The sequence below is a fragment of the Biomphalaria glabrata genome, chromosome 5 (genome assembly GCF_947242115.1).
Source record: "Biomphalaria glabrata chromosome 5, xgBioGlab47.1, whole genome shotgun sequence".
NCBI lineage: Eukaryota > Metazoa > Mollusca > Gastropoda > Planorbidae > Biomphalaria > Biomphalaria glabrata.
Genome location: NC_074715.1, coordinates 9,242,916 through 9,267,470, shown reverse-complemented (window position 1 = coordinate 9,267,470; position 24,555 = coordinate 9,242,916). Strand labels below are relative to the sequence as shown.

The 24,555-nt window shown below is 35.5% G+C and overlaps 1 protein-coding gene across 1 annotated transcript; it reads left to right on the top strand.

Annotated features, from left to right (window-relative positions):
* The first annotated feature begins 251 nt into the window (after positions 1-251).
* On the top strand, positions 252-21,725 carry LOC106052304 (receptor-type tyrosine-protein phosphatase S-like). Its single transcript, XM_056028739.1, has 18 exons — positions 252-273; positions 1,989-2,126; positions 3,654-3,785; positions 4,742-4,850; positions 5,742-5,824; positions 8,091-8,263; positions 8,974-9,061; positions 10,495-10,571; positions 12,648-12,684; positions 12,879-12,976; positions 13,100-13,219; positions 14,011-14,156; positions 18,242-18,377; positions 19,518-19,664; positions 19,751-19,826; positions 20,724-20,797; positions 21,485-21,619; positions 21,708-21,725. The coding sequence occupies exons 1-18, from the start codon at positions 252-254 to the stop codon at positions 21,723-21,725; spliced, it is 1,809 nt and encodes a 602-aa protein (XP_055884714.1).
* Positions 21,726-24,555: the final 2,830 nt, after the last annotated feature.

Genomic DNA, 24,555 nt, shown 5'->3' with positions numbered 1-24,555 from the left:
TGCATGTGGAGAAACATGTAGGTCACAGCTGTTGCCACGTGAGGTACTGCAATCTTCATTAATCGTAGGTCTCTAAGACAAGTCTTATTATTTAATGACTTGTTTAGAGGAATTTATAAACATTGTGGAAGGCTTATATCCATTCCCTTATCTGGCACACAAAAAAAAAACTACTTTATATACCTTATACTTTTGCTTAGTTCAAAGAAAACGAACGGTATTACAAAATCCCCCTCCCCATAAAGTACAAGATGACAGTGGACATGGTTGCAAGTAAGCATCTCATCAAGGATAGTCAGGTGGGGGGCATAATTATACTGAAAGAAAGCATTCCTTAAGTCTTGGTTTTCTTAAACCCTTCTGGCAAGGTTGAAGGCTTTCCTGTAGTTATTAATGTTTTTATATGTTGTATTTCTTTTCGTATCAAATGCGTTCCCCACGGCCTTTGTAAGGGATCTCCAGGTGCCTCGCTCTGAAGCGGATTACAACCAGGTGTTCACTTCTTTGTCAGTTAAAACAGAGGACAGACCTAGACCAGGGGTCGGCAACCTGCGGGTCGCGAGCCACATGCGGCTCTTTGGGTGTTAAGCTGCGGCTCTTTAGTTTCAAAAGCAAATATTATTTATTTTATCGAAAAAAAAAACCCATTTAAAAATCGTTCTGGTTTGATTAACGAGGATTAGGCACCGATTCTATCTCTCAGCCCCTTGTACTCGCTTTTCAGCGCAACCCTCCCTTATGTCTTGAAGGTAACATATTTGCAGGTGAAATATATTCAACTTTCTTCTGCCTTATCCCTTGCTAATTTACTTGCTATAGGTGAGTCTTATGACATAAAAGACACGGCACTAGTTGGCCTTGTTGTCAGATTTATGTCTTCACAAGGTCCAAAAGAAGAACTTCTAGGATTGCTACCGCTCTCGTGACAAACTAGAGGACACGATACAGTTAATGTGCAAAAATACCTTGTAAACAATTTAAATAAAATAAATCGTTTTAATAGCAACTGAGCCAGAAGTACGACAGGAAAAAAATAAAGAGGCAACTACGGTGCTTTGCGCAAAATAAACCACCATACTTTTACGCTTCACTGCATACTACACCAAGAACCGCTTTGTGTTCAAACATCTCCAACCGAAATAGTTGAGATCATGAATTGCGTAATCAAGATTGTTAACAGCATCTATTCCGACCTCGCACTTTACAGTAAAGTACAGTGGCTTTCCAAAGGTAAGATGTTGAAACCATCTCTGAGAACCGCCACCTGTTTTTTTTTTTTTTTTTTTTTATTGTTTTAAAAAAAAATCACTGTATATATATATATATATATATATATATATATATATATATATATATATATATATATATATATACACACACACATATATATATATATATATATATATATTTTAAATCAAGAAATGCATTATTTATTCAAATACTATTTATTGTTGGCAAGAATAAAAAAAATGATAGTTCTTTGTAAACTTTTGAAATTTAGTAAATTGTAATTTTTGGCTCTTCCGACTCAAAAGGTTGCCGACCCCTGACCTAGACGGCGAGCGAAAATCTAAATTGACTATTGATATGCCTGTTGATAACATTAAACGATTAAGCACATAACTCTTATGCTAGTTTCTATATGACAAATCCGCTGTTTCTTAGGACGCTATTCAAGGTAACAACAACAGTCAACAAGGGACATTACTCTTATATACTTAATAGCATAACCTATATATAACATACATACAATGCCAGCACCGAATGAGACAAATATGTAGGTCGCAGCTGGGGCTGTGTAACCACGGGAAATACTGCATTTCTCATTAATCTTCGGATTCGAAGACAGGCCTTAGTATTATTTGTTTTATTATACAGAGATTTATATTTTGTAGAGTTCTATTAACAATGGTCTCATAATAGAATTAAACTGGGAAGAAAAACAATCCATAAACTATTTTTGTAAATACTTTTGAAATATATTTCAGTTTGTTCCGAAAGTCACTGGGGAATCAATTGTAGTCTGACTTGTAACTCAAATTGTTATAATAATGAGTGTCATCCAGTGACAGGAAGCTGCAGCCTCGGCTGTATTGAGGGATACCAACTTCCCAACTGCACTCTGGGTAAGATCAATTTTGTCTTCAAACATTTATTCTTGACCATAAAGCGTTTCATTTAATCAATTGACCTTGGCAATTACTAAAGTGGTTGTTGAATTTCAATTATAAATAATGTCATTTGTAATTAGTTTCGACATATGTTCAATCACGAGTTCTGATATCAAAATAAAATTAAATAAACAATTAACACTAACAACTCATGTGTTAAATATTTATTTTACATAAGCATTAATGAAATAATCTTTGAATATTATGTAGATTTTAAAAGATATGCTTAATATTGTTATGTATTTCTGAATCTTCTGGCTAAATGTACTAGTAGGCACACAAATAAAAACACTGCAAAGAACTTGACGACTAAACTCTCAGCTTCATATAACTTTATTGACTATTAACTCTAACAATTTGTTACTGTAACATGTAGCGTAGAAGAATGTACAATATCTGTCAGTTTACAGTTAGCTATACTTCGTTGCAATTCATCTCTTCACTTCGTTGCAATTCATCTCTTCTCAACTTGCATCGAGCCGTATTCCACAGAACAGACCAACGACACACTTCCCAGTGTCGCTCCAGGTCTCCCTAAGCTGAACCAAGTCGTACTCAAGTCTACCGAATCAGAGCCGCACACGTCTTACATCGACTGTATCGACTGTAACGGCTCAAGTCCACTGTAGTTCACTGTATAGACTTAACGACAATAGTCCACTCCAGTTAACTCTACCCTAGTTAACTTGCATCGAGTCGTACACATCTCTCTTCTACTGTCTCGCACAGTAGACAACAGTCCCGACGACTCATTCACGACTGACTTTAACATTAACTCTCTGGCTTATATAGAGTCCCTAATCGATCCTCCAAAGTTCCACAAACACTGCTAGTATCTTCTGGAATAACACGTGAGGAAACGTCACATCCTGTCTTTGTTTATACATGTAGATTCCAGAAAACATCGGCAGCAGTGTCATCTTGCCGGGGTCACAAGTTGTGACCTCTATCTGTCACTGGACATTGCTAGTACCTTTTGGAATAACATGTAAGCACACGTCACATCCTGTCTCTGTTTATACATGTACATTCCAGGGAACACCCGCTGCTGTGTTATCTCGTCGGGGTCACACGTTAACCTCTTCCTGTCACTGGTCATTTGTAACAATATACTATATTTTCATGCAACAAATTCATTAATTATGTTACATAACACTTGCAATAACGTATTGCTGTGTTTAGAATTAATTGATTATCATATATTTTTCATAACAAATCTGCAGGAGACTCTCAGTCACTTCCAGATTATTACCAATAAAACTTCGAAGAATTGTTAAATAAACTTAGACCCTAATATTCCGATGTATCGTTACCATCAACTAATTTATAAATAGTAATAATATGTTACAAATCGTTCTATTTATATTTGAATTTCAATTCAATGTCTAAAATCTGAACACAGATAGCAAACTTATTAAACATCTTATTAATACATTTATAATCAGTGTTAATACTGGCCACTCTTCTTATTATCTTTTCAAGCTTGTGACAAAGTGAATTACGGAAGAAACTGTTCTCTCAATTGTTCTGTCAACTGTGTCAATCAGGAGTGCAACGCAACGGACGGTTCCTGTTCATGTCTAGCTGGTTACGAGGGAAGCACTTGTCAACAAAGTATGTACGATGTTTCCTTCTTCGTTATTGTACTATTGTGGATAGAGTGCGTGGGTTTAAACTTTAAACATTCAATTTCTTCAGTGATATTATGTGCAGACCCATTCTTTACAGATCAATATAAAAACTATATTTTTTATATAAACTCATGAAGACTAAGACTAAGACTGCTTTATTGGTCCTTACGGAAATTTGTTGTGATTACAAGGACTCTTTTCTCATATAAAGACAACACAACAGAAAAATACACATAAATACAACAGACAACATAAAGAGTTCATTTAGCGACTACACACAGGTATCTTGGTGCATTTCATGTTCCCTGATCAATGAGTGGTGGTGAAAGAGTCTGACCGAGTGAGGTACGAACGAATTTTTGTACTGCTCCGTTCTTGTTTTGATGGACAACAGTCGCCCACTTCGCGACGACCTAGCGTAGTTCTGATGGAGCGGGTGGCCATTGTCTTCCAAGATTTTTTCGATTTTTCTAAGGCACTTTTGTTCATAAAGTTCCTTTAAATGTGGTAATGTTGTGGTAATGAATATTGCGTGCTAGTTGTGTGGTACGCTGGAGTAAAAAAAAAAAGTACCATTTTCATACCTAGTGATCCATAGAGCAGATGATGTAAAGGTTTTCTCTTTTGTTGCCCTCGTTGAACGAGGGTGTTATGTCGCCAGCCCAACGACTATTCTCTTTACTGGGTGGACTCAAGAGATGCCCTAAAGATCCCCAAAACAGAAATCCCAAACTGCACTGGGATTTGACATGTGACCTTTGTTTCATTACTTGGCAAACTCTTTTGTGTCGTCTAGAATGTTAAAAGTGTTACTCTTTCAAGTTTCAACCATATGAAGTTATTAGTACATTTTCTATTGATAGCCCTGCAGGATGATGGAACAAATTATTTGATGCAATGCATTCTACAGTTTAATCTATGATTTTCTTCAATTTATAGGAATAGGATCTTCAGACAGTTCAACGGATTCCGTTGGAGTTATTGTTGGATCAGTGGTAGCAGCCTTGGTTGTGATAATAATTATTTTTTCTATTGTCATTATATGGAGGTTTGAATTTTTATTAATAGCTTTCATATAATGTATATTCTTCAATATATTCTTTACATTACATTTGTTGTTGTACAAACGTTACGAAGATAAATTGTTAAATAAAGGTCGCCACGTTAATTTTTAGTTCAAGACCTGGCCGAAGCCATCACCTGCCTGTTGCATTTTTTATTTTACTTTTGAAGAAGTGTTTGTAACCCAAAAGTAGACAAGCTAAAAAATTATTATTAAACAATATAACGGTTAAACACTCTTACAATTAGATAGCTGCTTGGTCGTGCGGTATGCGCGCTGGCATGTCGTCTCGATGCTACCAGGTTCATATCCTGCGCGATGCCACCCTTCCCCTTCGAGATACTTGAGGTGTGGACTAGGATGTAGAGTATCTTCAACTCTGAAAGAACACCCAAAACACATATAATATAAAACATTAAAACATAAAACTTATACAAACTATTTTTTTTTCTTAACGACAATTAAACAAGATTCTGTGTTAGGACTTTCGTTCATAAATGCTTTTAAATAAATAAATGAATGTTTGAATCATTTAGTTCATTTATTCTTAAAGCAATTTATTAATGATTAAAAGTGACCTGCACTTTTGGAGTATGCTTAACATTCTTCTGTAGAGAAGTTATGTCTAATCATTTTCGGAATCTGGGCCCTGCACATATTTACTATACGTGATTTACTCGCCCACGTTACCGCATTCAATGACCAATTATCTGCGGCTTTATTGTGCGCTGCGTGTAGAAGGTTCAAGTGGCCGGTTGGCACCTCGGCTCAAACAGGATATGGTTCGCTGACAGTAATTACGACATTACTGATGTAGAATGTACAGCAATCATGTTAACCAAAGTCAAGATGCATGTGTTTTTTTTTTTTTACCAGAAGAAAGAGAACACCAAATTACAAGAAAGAATTTCAAGATAACGGACATCACAATATTGTAGTACTGGACAATCTGAAGGATGGTAAGAGTGTTAACTTCTTGTGGCAACATTTTTAAAAAAATGTCTTTATTCTGAAGATTACATGTGAATGTATTGTATTGCATTTAATTACGAGACCCAGTTGCTTCATTTATATTCAGCCACATCTAAAGCAAAAAATAAATCGTTGTCCGCTGGAGGTCTATTCAAGTATTTTTAGCACCTTAACCCTCACATATACATTGAGACTACAAGTGAGTTAAGTTTGCTTAATACATAACACTCACTTTCTCCTAGATTGTCTTATCTCCCAGCATGGAAGTTTCGCAATATTAACGCATTGGTATTACTAATAAAGAAAAAGACAAATCAAGTTTTCTCACAAAGATCGCAGGACTCACAATTTAGGCTCCCCAAATAACGTCAATTAATAAAGAGAGGCGCAGAAGAAAATAAAACTTAAATAGATCGTCGGTGAACAGCGGCTTTGTCTTCATCAGAAACAGAACCGGCTTCATGCCACTGCAACATATGCGGCCGCAGAGGGTCCCGCATTTTCATAGGCCAACGTGTTAATTCTGGGTGACTGGGCCCCGCGCAATCCGTTTCGCATAGGGCCCCGCAATTGTTAGAGCCTGCCCTGATCAGAAGTAGTAAGATGTATGGGTTACAACTTGGTTTTCGTGGACGTATGAAATAATGAACTCAATCTTAAATTATCGGAATCAAAGACGATTGTTTATAATTATTATTGGTAGTAATACTATTCGAATATCTCCTTTCTAATCTTATCTTATATAATACAGACGTTACTTTAAAAAAAAAGTAGATTACGTCCTACTCGTCATGCATTTAGTCATGCATATTAACCAATGACTTAAATTCTACCAAGTCACTGGTTTTCCTGGCTAGCTCAGGCAACCCATTCCATGCTCTAATAGCACTAGGGAAGAAGGAGTATTTGTCCTTTCATCATATCATCTACCTCTTGACTTTGTTGGAGGGGTGCTGTAACCAAATCTCTCTGCAGCTGTTTTTAGCAAAATATCAAGAATATATTTTACGTTGTTCGGCCAAATTTTTTTTTGGATGACTCTTTGTGCATGCTCCCTCCACTGTAAATTGAAGGATTACTTTTGACAATGTGTCATGACTTACAATAGGAAGGAGCATAGCTATCCGATTTAGGTATGTTGATAGCATCCCTTTGAAAATTATTGTAACCAATCAGATTTCAATACTATTGCAGACTTGCCACATCATAAGACAATACTTTAGCGCAGTGGGTGGCTAACCTTTTTGTATCGAGGGCCGCTTTTCGGAAGGCGATTGTCTGGCATGCGAATTACATGTCTTGTCCATCGAAGTTGGGACCTTTTTTGATTGATACTGTTCATGTTGGACAGCTTTAAGATTTCTGTGTCTGGTATGTGGTCGGACCAACGCACCTTATGGATACTCCTTAGACAGCGTAGGCGGAAGGAGTTTAACTTTTTGGTGTGTCGGGCCTATAGGGCCCGTAACTCTGATGCATATAGGAGTGACGGGAGAACTTCAGCACTGTAGACTTTCAGTTTTGTGGATATGCTGAGTCCTCTCCGTGGCCACACTTGTTCTTGAAGTCTGCCAAAAGCAGCACTGGCGCGAGCAACTCGAAAGTCTACCTCTTCATCTAGGTTGACTCATATATCATAGTGACCAAAGGTATCAGATCTAGGGGTCATAACCACAGGCAGTTTCGAAAAGTACTTGAAGATTTAGAAACAAAATACTCCGATGTATCCGCTGGATTAGCATTGTTAAGGTAATGAGAAGAATATGGCATTAAATAAATACTGGCCTGAGATTGTGTATTAGACTGAGTCTATTGAATCATAGTCAATTACATTAATTTCAATTTACTTGAAACTTTTTATAATGAGACTGTTTTACTAATTTATATAGATGTTTAAAATTATTTTTAACATTTTTTAATATGTATATACTGTTGGCACACATTATTACTGTAGGTGTTCGCGAGCCGCATAAAACACTCCGGCGGGCCGCATGTCGCCCTCGGGTCGTAATTAGCCCACCCCTGCTTTAGTGACATGATTAGTGGTTTTTGTTAGGAGACTAGAAAAATATGTACCAGATTGCTCTTTTACTACTAATCCTTTTCCAGCCAATGTTACAAAAAGACTATAAGCACATGTTTTAAATTATATTTATAAATATTGCAATACAAATATTATTTTACATATTGATTATAGTGTTGATAACAGCTGCTAAAATATCTCTTTTGTTTTTTGGTTTCATTGCTAAACAGAACAATATACCTTAACACCGAAAAAGATTCGCATCAATGAAGAGGATAAAGAACAAAGCAATCCGTACATTGAGATACCAGAAGATTTCGCTGCCGATACAATGATGGCTGTTGGAAGCTTGAACACGTACATGAAATCCAAAGACGCAGAATTTTACAAAAAACAATTCGAGGTACTCCATAATATCAATGGTTAAGGGGTAATGCTCTTCGCTTCCCAACCAAAGGTTCGGAACTCACATCCCACAATTCAAATCACATTTTTCACCAAAAGTCTAACAGTATTCCAACGTCACTGAACCTAGCGCTTTATCCCTAAACCTGAAATTGCTAACCCATGTATAATACTATTACTAGTTGTTATTTGTTTTTTGTTTTTGTTTTTTGTGTATTTCAATCGATTTTTAATTTTTCACTGTTCCTAATAAATTAAATTGTAGTCGTGATTTACATTCCATTTATTTAAAAATATAGAACGTTCTTTAAGTATACAGTTATGGCACTATTACGAATTTGGCGGGAAAAGTTATTTGTTTCATACAAAGGGAAAGTTTAAATTAAAAAATAAGACTCGGTTTTGGAAAAAATATAGAAATGTAAACAAAATACTTTTGACGGCTTCAGAGAGAGAGAGAGAGAGAGAGGCGGATTGTTTATGGACTTTTGCGTTTAGCTTGAAGACATTAGAGGGTTCGTTATTATTCAACTTCTAGTTCAGCTTATCTTGCCTGTGTTATTGGTTGAGTGTTACCCACGTTTGACTTATCTGCATAATACACAGCACGGAAGCGCCTAACAATACACACACATATATATATATAAATATATCAAGGATTTTTGTTTGTTTCTATTCTCATTGTTTCTTTATTTTAAATGTCAATAGAGAATTCCCCAAGCTGGAAATGTAACCCAAGATATTGGTCTGTCTAAAGAAAATAAACATAAAAATAGATACAAGAACATTTGCCCATGTAAGTATAACATGTAACCATTAATCCGCTAAAATAATATACATATATTACAGAGTTCACAGAGTTTCTCAAACTGTATTGTTCGCACCTCCTCTCCAGAGGTCCCACTAAAGCGATGCGAAGCCTATTTTTTTTTTTTTCGTTGCTCGTTGCCAAGTCGTAAAAACTTGTTACGTGGCATCGAGCTATTGGTGTAAACTGCCCACAGGTGGTGACGTTGCAGGTCAGTATTTAGGCATTCTATATCGAATGATCTTGCCCAGACCACAATTAGCTGGCGAAACGGGGGCGCAAATGTAATTGTTATAGCATAGGGTTAGGGTGTAGGGGTGCGCTTCAAGTAACAGTAAAAGTTTATCTGAAATGTGTGCTTTAACCAAACCTTAATGTTACGTAATTGTTTTCAAAGGTATGTTAAAGTTTAGGAACAGAAAAATACCAAAATTTATAATTCAACTAAACTAACTTTTACAATTTTTTAAATAGATTTTTTTCGTAATCCTTTTATCAGCCTGCAAACCTTTCTTAAGTTGAATCTAATAGCTATACACAAATCTAGAAAACGACTATAACCTAGTACTCATAGTGCAACAATTTGTGTATATCTTTGGACAAAAAAAACCCTGATAATTGGCCACACAGGGAAATCTCTGGTTTAGACCGTTATATCTTTAAAAAAAATATAATCATCTAAAAATTACATTTGTTTTGGAGATCAATATCTTGAACACGTTAATGAAAATTCCCATGTATGTCTTACGCAACGTGTTAAGTAGAATTCAGTCTAGACAAATATAATGTCTGTTTGTGAGTCTGAATGTGAGACTTAATCTATATCACCAAACTAGAATAATATGTACTAAATCTATATTCTAACTAGATACAGTATTCTAGTCTAGACGTATGCCTTCTTATTATATCAAAAGTCTTCACCTGTATCACCAAACTAATATCTTATATAGTTTGTACCATTGGCCTCCTTCAGTAGTAGAACGACTATGGTTCATCTCAGAGCACACTTCCTCATGAGGCTGTGGAACCCTATTTTGGAGAGACACTCCCGTCCACAGGTAGTTAAGGTGGCTTTTCGGATTGTCTATACCACATCTATAACTAAATGCATAAGCTTGATTCTACACTACTGTCTTTTAATGTTTACAAGTCTGGATCTATATTACCAAACTAGAGTTTTAATACTCTGAGTTTATTTAATGCGTAACAAGTCTTTTTCACGGGAATGGGGGGGGGGGGGATTGGCTTATTAGTAAATGTCCGCTTTATTTATCTATTATTCATTAATTAAAAGCAAAGTAATCGCTCTTACACAAAGTAAATAGATTCATATGTTTCATGTTTTGTGAATAAGACAAAATAGTTTTACTTTTTAAAGTTATTCATTTGGAATCTTCATTTTGGCTTATATATGTCTTCAGACGATCATTCCAGAGTTCATTTGGAGATAAATACAGACCAAAATGAATTGGATTACATCAATGCTTCATATATCAGGGTAATTTCTTTTTCCATTTTAATTGAACTCTACTAGATAAAGTCCTTGACACAGATAACTCAATGATGACTTACCGTCAGAGGCGTAGCTAGGAAGGGGGAGGGGGGGGGGGAAAGAAAATCACCTCGGGCCCCAACTTGAAGGAAGCCGCAAAATGAGTGTTTTTTTACATTAAGTATTAAATATTACGCAAAATGCAAGGGCACCCAAAGAGGTCGAGCTCCACAGGAACCTAAATGATGGCTAATTCCTAGCCACGTCACTGCCTTCAGTTATATTTACTTCCGCTTTTAGCACTTATTAGTTGAAAAGCAGATTTTTTGAAAAAAAAAATGAATAAATAAAATACACCACTTTTAAATGAAAAACTTCAGGGGAGTTTTTTTTTAAAAAAAAGGTCACATACTTCCTCATAGATAACTCAAGCTTCATTAATAGATTCGCGCATTGGTAAAAAAAAATTGCATCTAAGGTCACAATGGAGAAAGTGTGAACGGATCATTATAAGATATATTGTTCATTTATTAACTAACTCATTGAATGAAATAATGATTGAAATGTTGTTTTTAAAAAAAAGAATTTTCATACGAACTTCGTTTTATTTGCAAGTTAAAAAAAAAATACTTTTATAGCGCGCAGTTTTGACATATCCTTATTATACACTTGACAACAATCTAAATTAGACTCAAAAAGTAAAGGCCAGAAATACATCTAGATTTAGATTTAAATGTATTAAACAGTTTGAACAAAATTACATCTAAAATCTATTTAGGAAATAGCTTAACTTCGTACAGCTTAGGGGTGTAGATTTATTTATAATGTTAACAGTAGTATCACATTAAGAAGTGAATTAGATGCAAACAGTATAGTAGTAGTAGGCCTACTAATCCTGATCATAATATTGGCCTAACTCTAGATCTAGTAATTTTAAGATTAAACCTGTAAAGTCATACGAATTCTAGTCTAGATCTTGATTCTATATCTAATCTGGATTCTTGATTTAGTTCAAGATCTTGATTTAATTTCCACTTATTATCCTTATCCCTACCCAGACAGGGCCACTCGCAATCCGTTTCGCAAAGGGCCCCGCAATCTGTAGGACCGGCACTGTGGGTGAATGCATAATCGAGACCTAACGATGAAATAGGCATCAACACTGACATGTGACGTCGCATCCTATGTGCAGCTTAGACCAATGGCCAGCTGTCACATCACATGCAGAGACGTCAGGCAAAGAAGCAAAGAAACTGCCCACAGGTTGTGACGTCACATCTCAGTGTTGAGGTCTTCCATAAGGATAGGTCTCGGTATAATATGGTTGGCGGAGATGTGGGCCATTCTGAATAAGGTGCATCTCTAGATCTACACCTATGCCTGATATATATATATATACTTAAACTGGACTAAAGTGCGCATAATGAGTGTAGTGCGGGTGCATGGTTTTATGCTAGAATGTAACGGATGATTCGAAGAAGGGTTTTGCTTTGGTTAAAACTGTGCTTTCATTTGAGGGAGACAAAAAAAACAAACTGAAACAGCCAAAAGATATGCGATTGGGAATGAGGTTTTTCTATTTGAGGATGTCAAAAATCACGCAATGTTTATGTTTATTCCACTGAATATAGAAGGGTCAAAAGGTGTATTGTAAGGGAAAAGGCGTTTCATATAAGAGTAGTGTGTGCATTGTGTGCCTTTGTATGGGCGTTTAATGCAGACAGACGAGAAGGCTGCAACTGATGGGCCTAACAAGTGTATGTGCATACTCTTTATTAGGGAGTTTCAACCGTAGCGCAGCTCGTTGTCATATATTTTTCTTATCAAAGAATTAATACGTTTTGCTTTCTAGCTTTAAATAAAGTTAATCGTAGCTTGATATCTAAATTATTGACTAATAAACAATACAAAATACTCAGTGGAAAAAAAAAAATATATATATATATATATAGAATATTCTAGTACTTGACATCAGTTCAGATAATTATTATTATTCAATGAAAGACTTCGATCATATTAAAGATCATTTTGATAGTTTGACTAAAACAAATAAACTTATATATAATATATTTTTTTTTGCAGGGTTTCAATGACGAAGTAAATTTCATAGCAACCCAGGGTAAAACATTTTATCAAATCTTGTATTTTTATATTAAATAAAGCTTTCTTCAGCAAGACAATATAACCGCAATAATACCACCATCAACTTTAATGTGTAAAACACACGAGATACAACGAAATGTCAGTCTGGATATTTGCTACGGTCAGAACAACGTGCAGTTCTCCGAAATGATTTTTTTTATTTGATTTTAGGTCCGCAGAAATCAACGATAAGCGACTTTATCAGAATGCTTTGGGAACAGAGAATAGATATAGTTGTTATGTTGACAGATCTAGTAGAGGAAACTAAGGTAGACTTGATTGTGCAATGTTATCTCCTTTTACTTAATATAGCTTTGAATTCTCGTTTCAATACCATGTATTTGGTGAACTAAAACTAAATAATTAATTTATTTTACTCTGGTATTTACTAGGTGAAATGTGAGAAGTACTGGCCAGACTCTGGCAAGATCAGAGTTGGTCAAATCAAAGTGAACCTTGGATCTACACAAGTATTTGCTGACTACACCATTAGAAAACTTGAGCTATTTAAGGTGATCTGTTTTTTTTTTTTTTTTTTTAAGGAAACCTCAGAATTTGCGCAATTCTATTTTAGCTTTATCATCATAGGAATCCTTGGGCCTTTTTTTTGCCTCTTTTTTTTGGGCTTTATGTGCCTCTTTTATGGGCCATCTTGCCTCTTTAGTGGGCTTTTTTTTTTTTTTAAAGGTTTTTATTTGTAAGTTCCAGACCGTCGCTGTACAATGCTAAACAAATCATATAGATGTTATAAAATACTATCTGTACTCAAATATTAAATTGGTTTTCTAAAATTGCATATTGATTTGCTAAGATAGTATATTTGTCTGCTAAAAATACATTTATCTGCTAAAATGGAATATTTATATGCTAAACTAGAATATGTGTGCGCTGAAATATTACAAAAATGTTCTAAAATAGTACATTTGTTTGCTAAAATAATTTATCTGCTAAAATGTAATGTCAATATGCTATACAATAGTCGTGTGCTAAAAAGTATATATGAAAATTTATAAATTAGAAAATAGGTATGTTAAAACAGCAAATATTTTTTTGTGCTAAAAAAGAATACTTATCAGCTGAAACAACATATTTTGTGCTGAAAAAATTAATTTGTAAGATAAAAGAGCACACATTTTTCCTTAAAAAAAATATATATCTATTCTTTAAATAGTAAATTTATAGTAAAATAGCATATTTATTTTCTGAGAAAGAACACTTAAATAATGACTTTGTTAGCTTTGAATTATTGCATTAAGAACTAGAGCAAACATTAAATATTCATTTCTATCTCTGTTACTTGTAGAAAGGGGAGGCAAGTCACAGTTTCACTCAGTTCCATTTTACCTCCTGGCCAGATAAAGGTGTTCCATCCACTCAGTGGAGCTTGGTGGATGTTGAGCAGAGAGTGGCATCCATCCCAACGAAGAGACCAATAGTCGTGCACTGTAGGTAAGATAAGAGCAAACTCTGCTGTCATTGAAGACTCATAAAGGTCTTGATATTAAAGGACACGTTAAATTTTTTTAGGTCACGGAAACTATTTATTTGACTTTTGAGGTTGTGTTTACCCCACATACTGTAACCTTGTTTTGTAATCTAATGCTGGTATTTTAAATTTGTAAGTTTATAATTAATGATAATTCATATAAAATACAATCTAGCAAGTAAATTTACTTGGCATCTCTAGGATTAATATATAGTTTGAAGAATTTTTTACACAGGTCACAAATATTAGTGTATCAAGGAAATCAATGCATAGTATTATATGTTCAATGTCCAATGTATGCATAAAACTCACACCCAAATTACAAACCTATACTGTTTAGATAAAGAAGAAAAATCAAGAAGTTATTTCTTTAAAAAACCTAAACTTTCCATTTTAAAAATAGATTTAGAGATCTAACTATAGTAATCTAGACTCTAGATCCGGGGTCGGCAACCTGCGGCTCGCGAGCCACATGCGGCTCTTTGGATGTGAAGCTGTGGCTCTTTAGTTCCATATGCAAATATTATTTATTTTATCGAAACCTTTTTTTAAAGCAGTTCTGAATCTTTTAACGAAGACTAGGCGCCGATTCTATCTCTCAGCCACTCGTACACGCTTTTCACCAGACCCCTCCCCCATTACACGCGTCGTCACTGTTGTCAGTAAGTCGGAAGATCTCGGCCGTCATCGAATGTTTCTATATAGGTTTTAATTTGCTTTCGACGCAAGACGGATTGGCATCTTAACCACGTGCTTTGACTGTGACGTATAGTTTGTTGTTTCAAGTAAATGAGTTGGAAGCGAATTATCTTCTCAAAGTTATAAGCAATTTATAAGTGATGCTAATCTGGCAAGCTTTGCGGTACCACTAGAAATTACACAAAAAGCCAAACCATTTACAGATGGTATGTCGAAGACTGCTTCCTAAGTGCATCTGAGGAACTGTTTCGTGATTTAAAAAACAAACCAGAAATCTTGAAAAAAACAAACAAACAAAGATTTGCCAATATCTGCTGAAACAGTACAAAATAGAATAGTTAAAATGTCTTCAAATATAACTTATTTGCAGGTGGAAGATATTCAACTCTCTTCTGCCGTATCACTTGCTATAGATTAGTCTTGCGACATAAAGACACGACGGCACAAGTTGCCTTTTTTTGTCAGGTATATGTCGTTCCTAGGATTGCTACCGCTCTGGTGACAAACTAGAGGGGACGATAGATCGAATGCTATACAAAAATACCTTGAAGAAAATTAGATAAAATCATTTCAATAGCAACTGATAGAGCCAGGAGATTAACAGGAAAAACTAAAAGGGCAACATCGATTCGTCGGAGCAAGATAAACCAAGAAATTCTTATGTTTCAATGAATAATGCAAGGTGATGAAACGTTTTGCTTTGTGCTTGAATGAATTAAATACATTTCTAAATGACAAAGGCATTTGTCACACCGAATTAGAGAACGACAAATAGTTGCGAAAATTTCACTTTATGATTGATTTAACAGCGAAAACTAAAAACAGCGAAAATTAAATGAGCTGAATCTAACACTGCAAGGAAAGGAAAACCCAACCTATGTTTTGGTAGAGGCATTGGTTTGTTTTGAAGAAAAATTAATTCTTTTTGCAGAAGATATTCAGAGCGGTCAATTACTTCATTTTGAATGTCTAAAGCAGTATCGCGATAAAATAAGTGCAACTTTTGACACGAATTACTTCAGCACAGTTATAACAAAAAATCAAAGGTGAATTTGTTGACAAAACCATTCTAGTATTCCGAGTACACCATATCAACACAAATATTAACGAAATCCACAGAGTTGAAAAGCAAGATGGAAGAGTTGAAGGTCAAGAAATGTATGTACGTAACGCAACAAAAGTGGACAGCTTTAAAAGGAATGCCTCGAATTGCTACAGTGAGGTGAAGTTAGCATTCGAAGTGCTAACTATCTTTGGATCGACTTAGTCTTGCGAGCAAGCGTTCTCTTGCATGAATATAATTAAAAGTAAAGTAAGAAGCCAACTAACAAATGAAAATTTAGAGTCGTGTTTGACACCAAAAAGAACAGTCATGATCCAAATGTATCCAAACTTTCTAAAACCATACCAAGCCAATGCTCCCATTCAATTTGTTTGCTCGATTATCTTATTTGTTGTGAACAACACTATTTATAAATGAATTCTTTCTTTTTTTTTTCAATAAAAACATTCATTGTTTGAGAACTATTTATAGTTGGCAAGAAAAAATCTTTGTGGCTCTTTAACAACTTCAAAATCTTGTAAATTATAATTTTTGGCTCTTCCGACTCAAAAGGTTGCCGACCCCTGCTCTAGATCTAAATAAATGTAGTAATGGCAGTATGTCAGTACGTGACTGTTATTATCTGTCAATGATCTAAAATCTAGATTATAATCTATTCCTAATTCTAGATAAAAATAGATCCTGTTATGTATCTATCTAGAATCTACTAATGATCTAGCCTAACATTCTTCTTGTACTTATTCTTAGATTTAGATTCTACTATATAGATCTATTTTTAGAAGTAGGACTAGAATCAGTGACTCATTTCTAGATCTAGCTCTTCTACGTTCTAGACTCTAGATCATTAATAATATATAATAGGTCTAGATTCCAGAACTAGATCTAGTAAACTAGTTCTGATAGATCCAGTAGAATCTATCTCTAGATTCTAGATAGACATGTATCATTTATATAGTGCTACATTCATAGATCAAAAGGTCTGGAAGGGGAACTTTACTTTACTTTTTTTTTTATTATATTCATAAGTATGGCATGCTCAGAGCGCTATTGTCCAATCTCATTTATTGGGGTACCTCGGAGAAGGTTTTCCGTGCTGCCTTTAGCCGTTTAGTACACACAACTCTGCTCGAGTCGGATGTCGAACCTTGAGCACCCTACATAGGTAGACAAGTCAAGTTGAAGCGTACTCAGCCTCTAGACCAGGCTAGCTACATGGTTCTATAGATGATATATGTTTGCCGTTTCTATATGTGTGTGTGTTTCTTGACAAAAATCTTGAGAATTGAAACATTCATAAAATAGTTACAAATGGAAACCTTATTAACCTCTACACAACGACATAAACGACAAATGGAACTTTTGGTTTTGCAAAGTAAATTAAAAAAAAATAATGTAAGTTAGACAATATTTAGGGTTTGGTCCCCTTTCATTATTGCCCGTATCATTTCTCCCACAACCATTCTAGGATGAAATTGTTTGTTTTTTTGTTGTTTTCTAACGTAACAAAACATGAATCAATTAGTCAAAATAAATTGTTATTAATTATTCTGTTTGATAAGGAATAAGGGAGATGTAGACCTCGCGATCTATGGGGCAGAGAATCTTAAGTTCATCTGTTTATAAGGCCAACGGTTAAAGGAGCAGGGTGTCATGTTACCAGCACAACGACCAACGTCTTTACTATCCCCAACTAAAGTCAGGTACCCATTAGAGTTGGGTGGAGATAACTTCTACCCTTTTGAGTGAAATAGTTGTAAACGCACAGTTCTTCCCCTTAGATAACTTTTCGTTATTAATAAAGATTTTTTAAAATATTTTTTCTTGTCATACATTTTACTAGTTTCCCGATTTAACACTTAGCGAAGGTAATAGTATTAGTTCTTTGTAGCAATGAAAGTTTAATGTTAGAACGTAGAGTACCCGCTTGCAGAAGCGTAGTGAGCAAAACGTTTGCCCTGGGCAAGGTACTTTTTCGGAACCCCCTTCCCCATTTTCCATGAACATCACGTAGAAATATAAGTTGCGTGTATCGCACCCCGGAGGTGGCGCCCGAGGCATCGTGCCCCCTTGCCCCCCCCCTCTCACTACGCCTCTGCCCACTTGTTTATCTTACTAACCCAAGGTGATACAAGATGATCTACGCCAGTTACACCGAATACTTGTATTTTTTTGCAGGTTCTTAGTACCCATAACATAGATGTTAGCATTTATTTTGTATTAACTTTAAGTGAATTTATACGCTTTAAGAATAAAATATGAGTGGATTTGATGGATTTGATTTGACAGCGCTGGAGTTGGTCGAACTGGGACCTTCATAGCTCTGTACAACATCATGAGGCAGGCAGAAGAGACTGGACTTGTAGATTTTTTCAAAACTGTTTCCAAATTAAGAGAAGACAGGATCTTCATGGTTCAAACATCTGTGAGTAATATTTATATTTAGCTTATCAGATCCGCCTATACAAGCGTCTTAAAGAAGGCCTGGAAATGACAGATAGACAAAAAAAGTCGTCGAATTACTATTATAAATAAAATATATATATATATATATATATATATATATATATATGTTTTAAAATCTTATTCATTACTGGACTTTTAGCATTAATATTTTAAAAAGTAGGAGGCGCAATGGCTGACTGGTAAAACGCTTGGCTTCCAAACCGGAGGCTTCCAGGTTCGGATCCTGGTGTAGAATTATTTTTTTTCGGGATACTTAGGGTGCCTCTGAATCCACCCAGCTCTGACATAAGTTAGGGAAAAGTAAAGGCGGTTGGTGGTTGTACTGACCACATGACACCCTCGTTAACCTTGGGCTACAGAAAGATATGACCTTTACATCATGCGCACTTTAGATCGCTTGGTGTGAAGGAGAAACTTTAGTTTTATTTGAAAAGTGAGATAAGAGTCAACAGTTTTGTACTGAATATAAGCTGTTGTTAAAATTATTCGGTGTTGTAACAAATATCTCTTATTATATTGTATTGTCATTCTTTGAATAATTTCACACACACCCACACATAATGTGTCTATGATCTTTCACATAAACACTTGGAACTGGAACTAATAAGTTTAGAACTGCTTTACACATTTCAAGAAGATCGATCAATATGAAAGTGGGTATCCGCCATTAGTAAAGACAGTAGCTACAACTAAGTCCAACACTAATATACTTGAGTAACTAGAATACAGATGTAAACACTCTGAGATCTATTTGCAGATGATGCTAAGGACATTTGTTTCTTTGGCCAACGGTTATGGAGCAGGGAGTCCTGAAATTCAAAATCCTAGTCTTCACTAAGATTTTAACCCAGGACCCCAAATTCAGAAGCCAAGCGCTTAACCACTCAGCCACTCTGACGTCTCAGCCTTAAATAAATTGGATTTCTTCAATGCTCATTTATATGTACATATATTAATTTTAAAATTAGATCTACGTCACGTGGTCACCATAATTCTGTCTATGTCTTTCGTAAAAATTAAACCAAACTAAAAAAATACACACCACACCATCAATATAATATTACAAAGCACACAATATTTTTTCTTGTTTCAATGACAGTCTCAGTATGAGTTCCTCCATAAGGCTGCTCAGGTCGCTATCGCCTGCATGAAGACGACAGTCCACGCCCATGACTTCAGTGATAGATTGAATGTTCTAGAGCGACAACACATTCTGGGAAGTACAATGCTGGAAACTGAGTTCAATGTAAGAAGTAATTATATCAAATACAGTCAAATAATGTGACTGTTGTGTGATGTTATAAATGTCTTTTTCTTTCTGTCTGTTCCCAGAGTCTGTGTGCTGTAGTTGATAGAAGTGAGCAGAACTTTCAAGATGAATTTAATGTTTATGAAAATGAGTCAAAAAGTAAGATTTTTTAATTAAATAATTTGTATCAGCTCACTCAGTCTCGTAAATAGTTTGTACACGTTATTTCCATAAGAACTTTACTAGTGCAGTGTTTAGTATATCGGCTTGAGGAGGCTTCAGGTTGTTCCCCTTTTTGTATAAATGCATTTAAAAAGTTAATACGGTATCAGAGACAGGGAGATGTTTCGGGAAGCGTGTTGGTTGAGTGATAAAGCGCATAGCTTCCAAAATGAGGGGTCTTGTGTTCGAATCTTGGTGTAGATTTTCAATTTCAAATTTTAAAATGTCTTTGTGCCGGCCACATGACACTCTTATCAAGACCAATCACCATAGTGGTCCTGAACACAGAGACCTGTGATGTTAGGACCTGTGGTCAGTGGATACTAATAGCTCGTTGCCCAATCACTGGTCTGTACGACGTGGCAACTAGCTGTTGGTCTCATCTGTACACAGGCTGCTACGTCGCAGGTAAGTATTGAAACCTAACATAACAATTGGGCTCGTTCTGATTAACTGTCGGCTTTGGAAGCAGATGAACTTTACATTATACGCCCTATCGATAGCACGGTTCGAATGGTGTATGTCTTACAAAAAAATGTTTAATTATTTTCAAATGTTTTGTACCTTCTAAATAATGCTTAAATTTTGGTAATTGAACAGAGATGTAAAAGAATATCGACCCCTGTTTAGGGTTCTCACACTGTATCAGGATATACATAACGTTTTATTTATATGTGTTCATAAATTGTTGAATCTATGTATATTTATATCTAATTATCTTGTCTATACAATGGTAGCCACCCTTACCCCCCCCCCCTTTTTTTGTGTGAGTCCTTACTATGATATTTTCATCTGAAAATCTGTATATAAGATCTTACTGTTCCCTCTATTTAGATAAGATTGACAGTGACTACGAACTTGAACACGAGACGAAGACTAATGCCAAAAACAATTTTCTATTTCTTCCGGTAAGTTATGTACGGGAAATTATTTTTTAAAATACTAAACTTGCATTACTATGATGGGATTTAGTTCATTACGTAATCTATAAAACATCAATTCTTATTATTAGTTTCTTAAGCTCAGTTTATTTCATGCTATTTCTAGATCTAGTTCTTAAGCCTGGATTACGTTTAGAATCCTTCAGTTCTATTTTGTATTAAGATGTTCATTTTAGTTCATATTTGCTTCAGGAAAGTATATGCTAGGTATTGCCATAAATGTCACATTGCCGGGTATTAAACCATGAGAGTTTTTTTTTTTTTTAAAGTCATATTATACTTGTATTGTGGTACATCCAAATAAAACATGGATGGCTGCCTGGTCGTGCGGTTTGCGCACTGGACTGTCGTTCAGATTTATCGATGGTCCCAGGTTCAAACCCTGCCCGCTCCCATCCCCCGTCGTCCTGCGGGAGGTTTGGACTAGGAAGTAAACTATCTACAACTCTGAAGGAACATCCGAAACATGTAAAACATTTTACAAACAAACAAACATGGCAATAACTAGATCTAGGTATTTTCTTTAGTCTAGTTTTCCATTAGGTAAAGTATTATAATATATACATTAAATAGAGTCTGAATGATCAAAAGCGCCTTAATACTGCAAAATGTATAACTATTTTTTTGGCATTTTAAATGTGCGTACTGTGACAGGGTTACAAGCAAAGAGATCAACACATTCTAACCAAGATACCGTCGACTTCAGAAGAAGCTTTAACGTTGTGGAAATTTGTTGTAGACTACTGTGTATCACTTATAGTTGCTTTTGACATTGACTTAAACAGCCAGGTAACTTACTTTTGTTTTGTATCCTTGTTATTATTGCAATGTAAACTTTAAGTTCTAAAAGTAAGATTGAATTTATTCATTGTTATAGTGCTGCGTTGTGGTGTAGGTGTGTGTCAGTGATAACAAACATCAGATTTTAAAAACAAATTTGTACTCTCAGCATGTAGATCAACGAGTCTAGGACTATCAGGTCACTGCGAAATATTTAGAAAATATTGGAACTAAAATATGTTGTTTTTTTTTAATAATATAAAAAAAAAGAGTATCTAAGGGATACAACTTCAAATCACACACTTATAACTTTATACCTCAATAATGTAGAAGTTAATTCCCTTTTTTCGATGTCAAACAAGATAAATAATTACCTATAATTAATTGACTAGTCGGTTATTTTTTTTTATTCTTGCATGTTTTGTTAGTTAAAATATAAAAAAAAAAAACATATTTAGCCACCCCTTTTTCAGGGGACAAGAGATTGGGTTTTTGGAGAAATAAATACAATTTAGATGTCAGATAGGTGAAGTGAGTTGGTATAAGCTTTGTAAAAAGGATTCATGGAGTTATGCCAAGGGGCGGTCACTTCTCTGGTCTGAATTAAATAAGCGTAAAATGAAGAATTGCTCAAACCTAGATTAGCCTCGTCCAAACCATGTGCAGGCCTCCATACCCTAAGACTCGGCTCTGGGATTAATCCCTTACAGCACGGTCCAGGTATCTGGCAGTATTCTATAGTGCTTGCCTGTCTTTGTATAGGGCAAGCCTCCGTATTCACCAGTTCTATTTGTTTTAACTCTTTCTCTCCCAACCGACGATACCAGCGTTGATTCCACCAGAATGTGGTAAATAATTACTGAGAGAAAGAGTTAAGACTAGCCGTATCTTCGAATGTGTTTCTGAGCACCTTGCAGTCGTTGAGGATGTGTTCTACTGTCTCGTCTTCCGCGTGACAGTGTCAACATCTGGGATCGTGGTTCTCCCGGATCCTATCGGACAATGCCCATACATAGACCTTCGATAGAGATAACGACAAACTGTCTTTTTATCTCCTTTAGCTGCTTGGTCTAGGGAGACACAGTCGTAAAATATCTTTAAATGTATATTGTGCTAGCCACATGACACCCTCGTTAAACCTCGGCCATAGTAGCGTAAGGTTTACGTTATTGTCTCCATAGATTTCAAAGAATTTCGTTATCGTTTCGGTTATAAATGACTTTTTATTTTTAGATTTAGATCTAGTAAATACTGGTGGATCCGTTAGGGATCCGACGGGGGCCGCCTCTGAGTTTATGTGATAACACAAACTCTCTTTGTAATCTTGTTAATAGTAAGTTTGTACTCTACAGAAAACGTTTCAATATTTGGAAGACAAAGATGTCGTGTTCTCATCTACTGAAGTTCAATTAAAATCCATCAAGCAGACAAAGTTCATGATTGAGAGAAGTCTGAATGTACAGTGCCAGAAGTCTGCGAATTTCTTACCATCCAGTGTAAGTACCTTCATCTTCCCCCCCCCCCCCCCGTCCATTAGTCTTTTGGACAGCTGTGTGAACTCACACATAATCTATTAATCTGATCTTTTAACTCATAAAGCAAATCTAAGAATGTAAGTGAATGTTATTTAACGAATACAGACTCAGTTCTAAATCATAATATAAAAATACAAAATATATATTTGATAATCTGAACTAGTAACCAAACAGCTGTAGATCACTCATTGGTTTGAAAGGTGACACGTGTTTTATAATGTATATAAACTCCTAAACCTTCCTGTAGAGATCCATGTTGCTCAGCGAAGATGTATATATGTTTCGGAGTAGATCCATGTTGCTCAGCGAAGATGTATATATGTTTCGGTGTAGATCCATGTTGCTCAGCGAAGATGTATATATGTTTCGGAGTAGATCCATGTTGCTCAGCGAAGATGTATATATGTTTCGGTGTAGATCCATGTTGCTCAGCGAAGATGTATATATGTTTCGGTGTAGATCCATGTTGCTCAGCGAAGATGTATATCTGTTTCGGAGTAGATCCATGTTGCTCAGCGAAGATGTATATGTTTCGGTGTAGATCCATGTTGCTCAGCGAAGATGTATATATGTTTCGGTGTAGATCCATGTTGCTCAGCGAAGATGTATATATGTTTCGGTGTAGATCCATGTTGTTCAGCGAAGATGTATATATGTTTCGGTGTAGATCCATGTTGCTCAGCGAAGATGTATATATGTTTCGGTGTAGATCCATGTTGTTCAGCGAAGATGTATATATGTTTCGGTGTAGATCCATGTTGCTCAGCGAATATGTATATATGTTTCGGTGTAGATCCATGTTGCTCAGCGAAGATGTATATATTTTTCGGTGTAGATCCATGTTGCTCAGCGAATATGTATATATGTTTCGGTGTAGATCCATGTTGCTCAGCGAAGATGTATATATGTTTCGGTGTAGATCCATGTTGCTCAGCGAATATGTATATATGTTTCGGTGTAGATCCATGTTGCTCAGCGAAGATGTATATATTTTTCGGTGTAGATCCATGTTGCTCAGCGAATATGTATATATGTTTCGGTGTAGATCCATGTTGCTCAGCGAAGATGTATATATGTTTCGGTGTAGATCCATGTTGCTCAGCGAATATGTATATATGTTTCGGTGTAGATCCATATCGCTCTGCGAAGATGTATATATTTTTCGGTGTAGATCCATGTTTTTCGCACGAAAATTGGCATATATAGGAGTAGAGTAATCACTTTTGCTCTTGTCATGGTCTGTTAAAATTAACAAAGTAATTTCTGAGTTAGGGTCATATTCAGAAGCAGTTTTTAGTCGTTTTTTTTTTTTTTTCGTGTGTTGACCAAATTCTATAAGTTGTTTCATTTCACCATAAAGCTACATAGCTACCTTTGATCCAAATGATGAGGGTACTGATGCTAGCACTG

Coding starts and splice junctions, on each gene's coding strand:
- LOC106052304 (XM_056028739.1), top strand. CDS start 252: ATGACAGTGGACATGGTTGCAA. Junction 9,062..10,494: donor ATACAAGAACATTTGCCCAT/GTAAGTATAACA, acceptor ATATGTCTTCAG/ACGATCATTCCAGAGTTCAT. Junction 10,572..12,647: donor TCAATGCTTCATATATCAGG/GTAATTTCTTTT, acceptor TTTTTTTTGCAG/GGTTTCAATGACGAAGTAAA.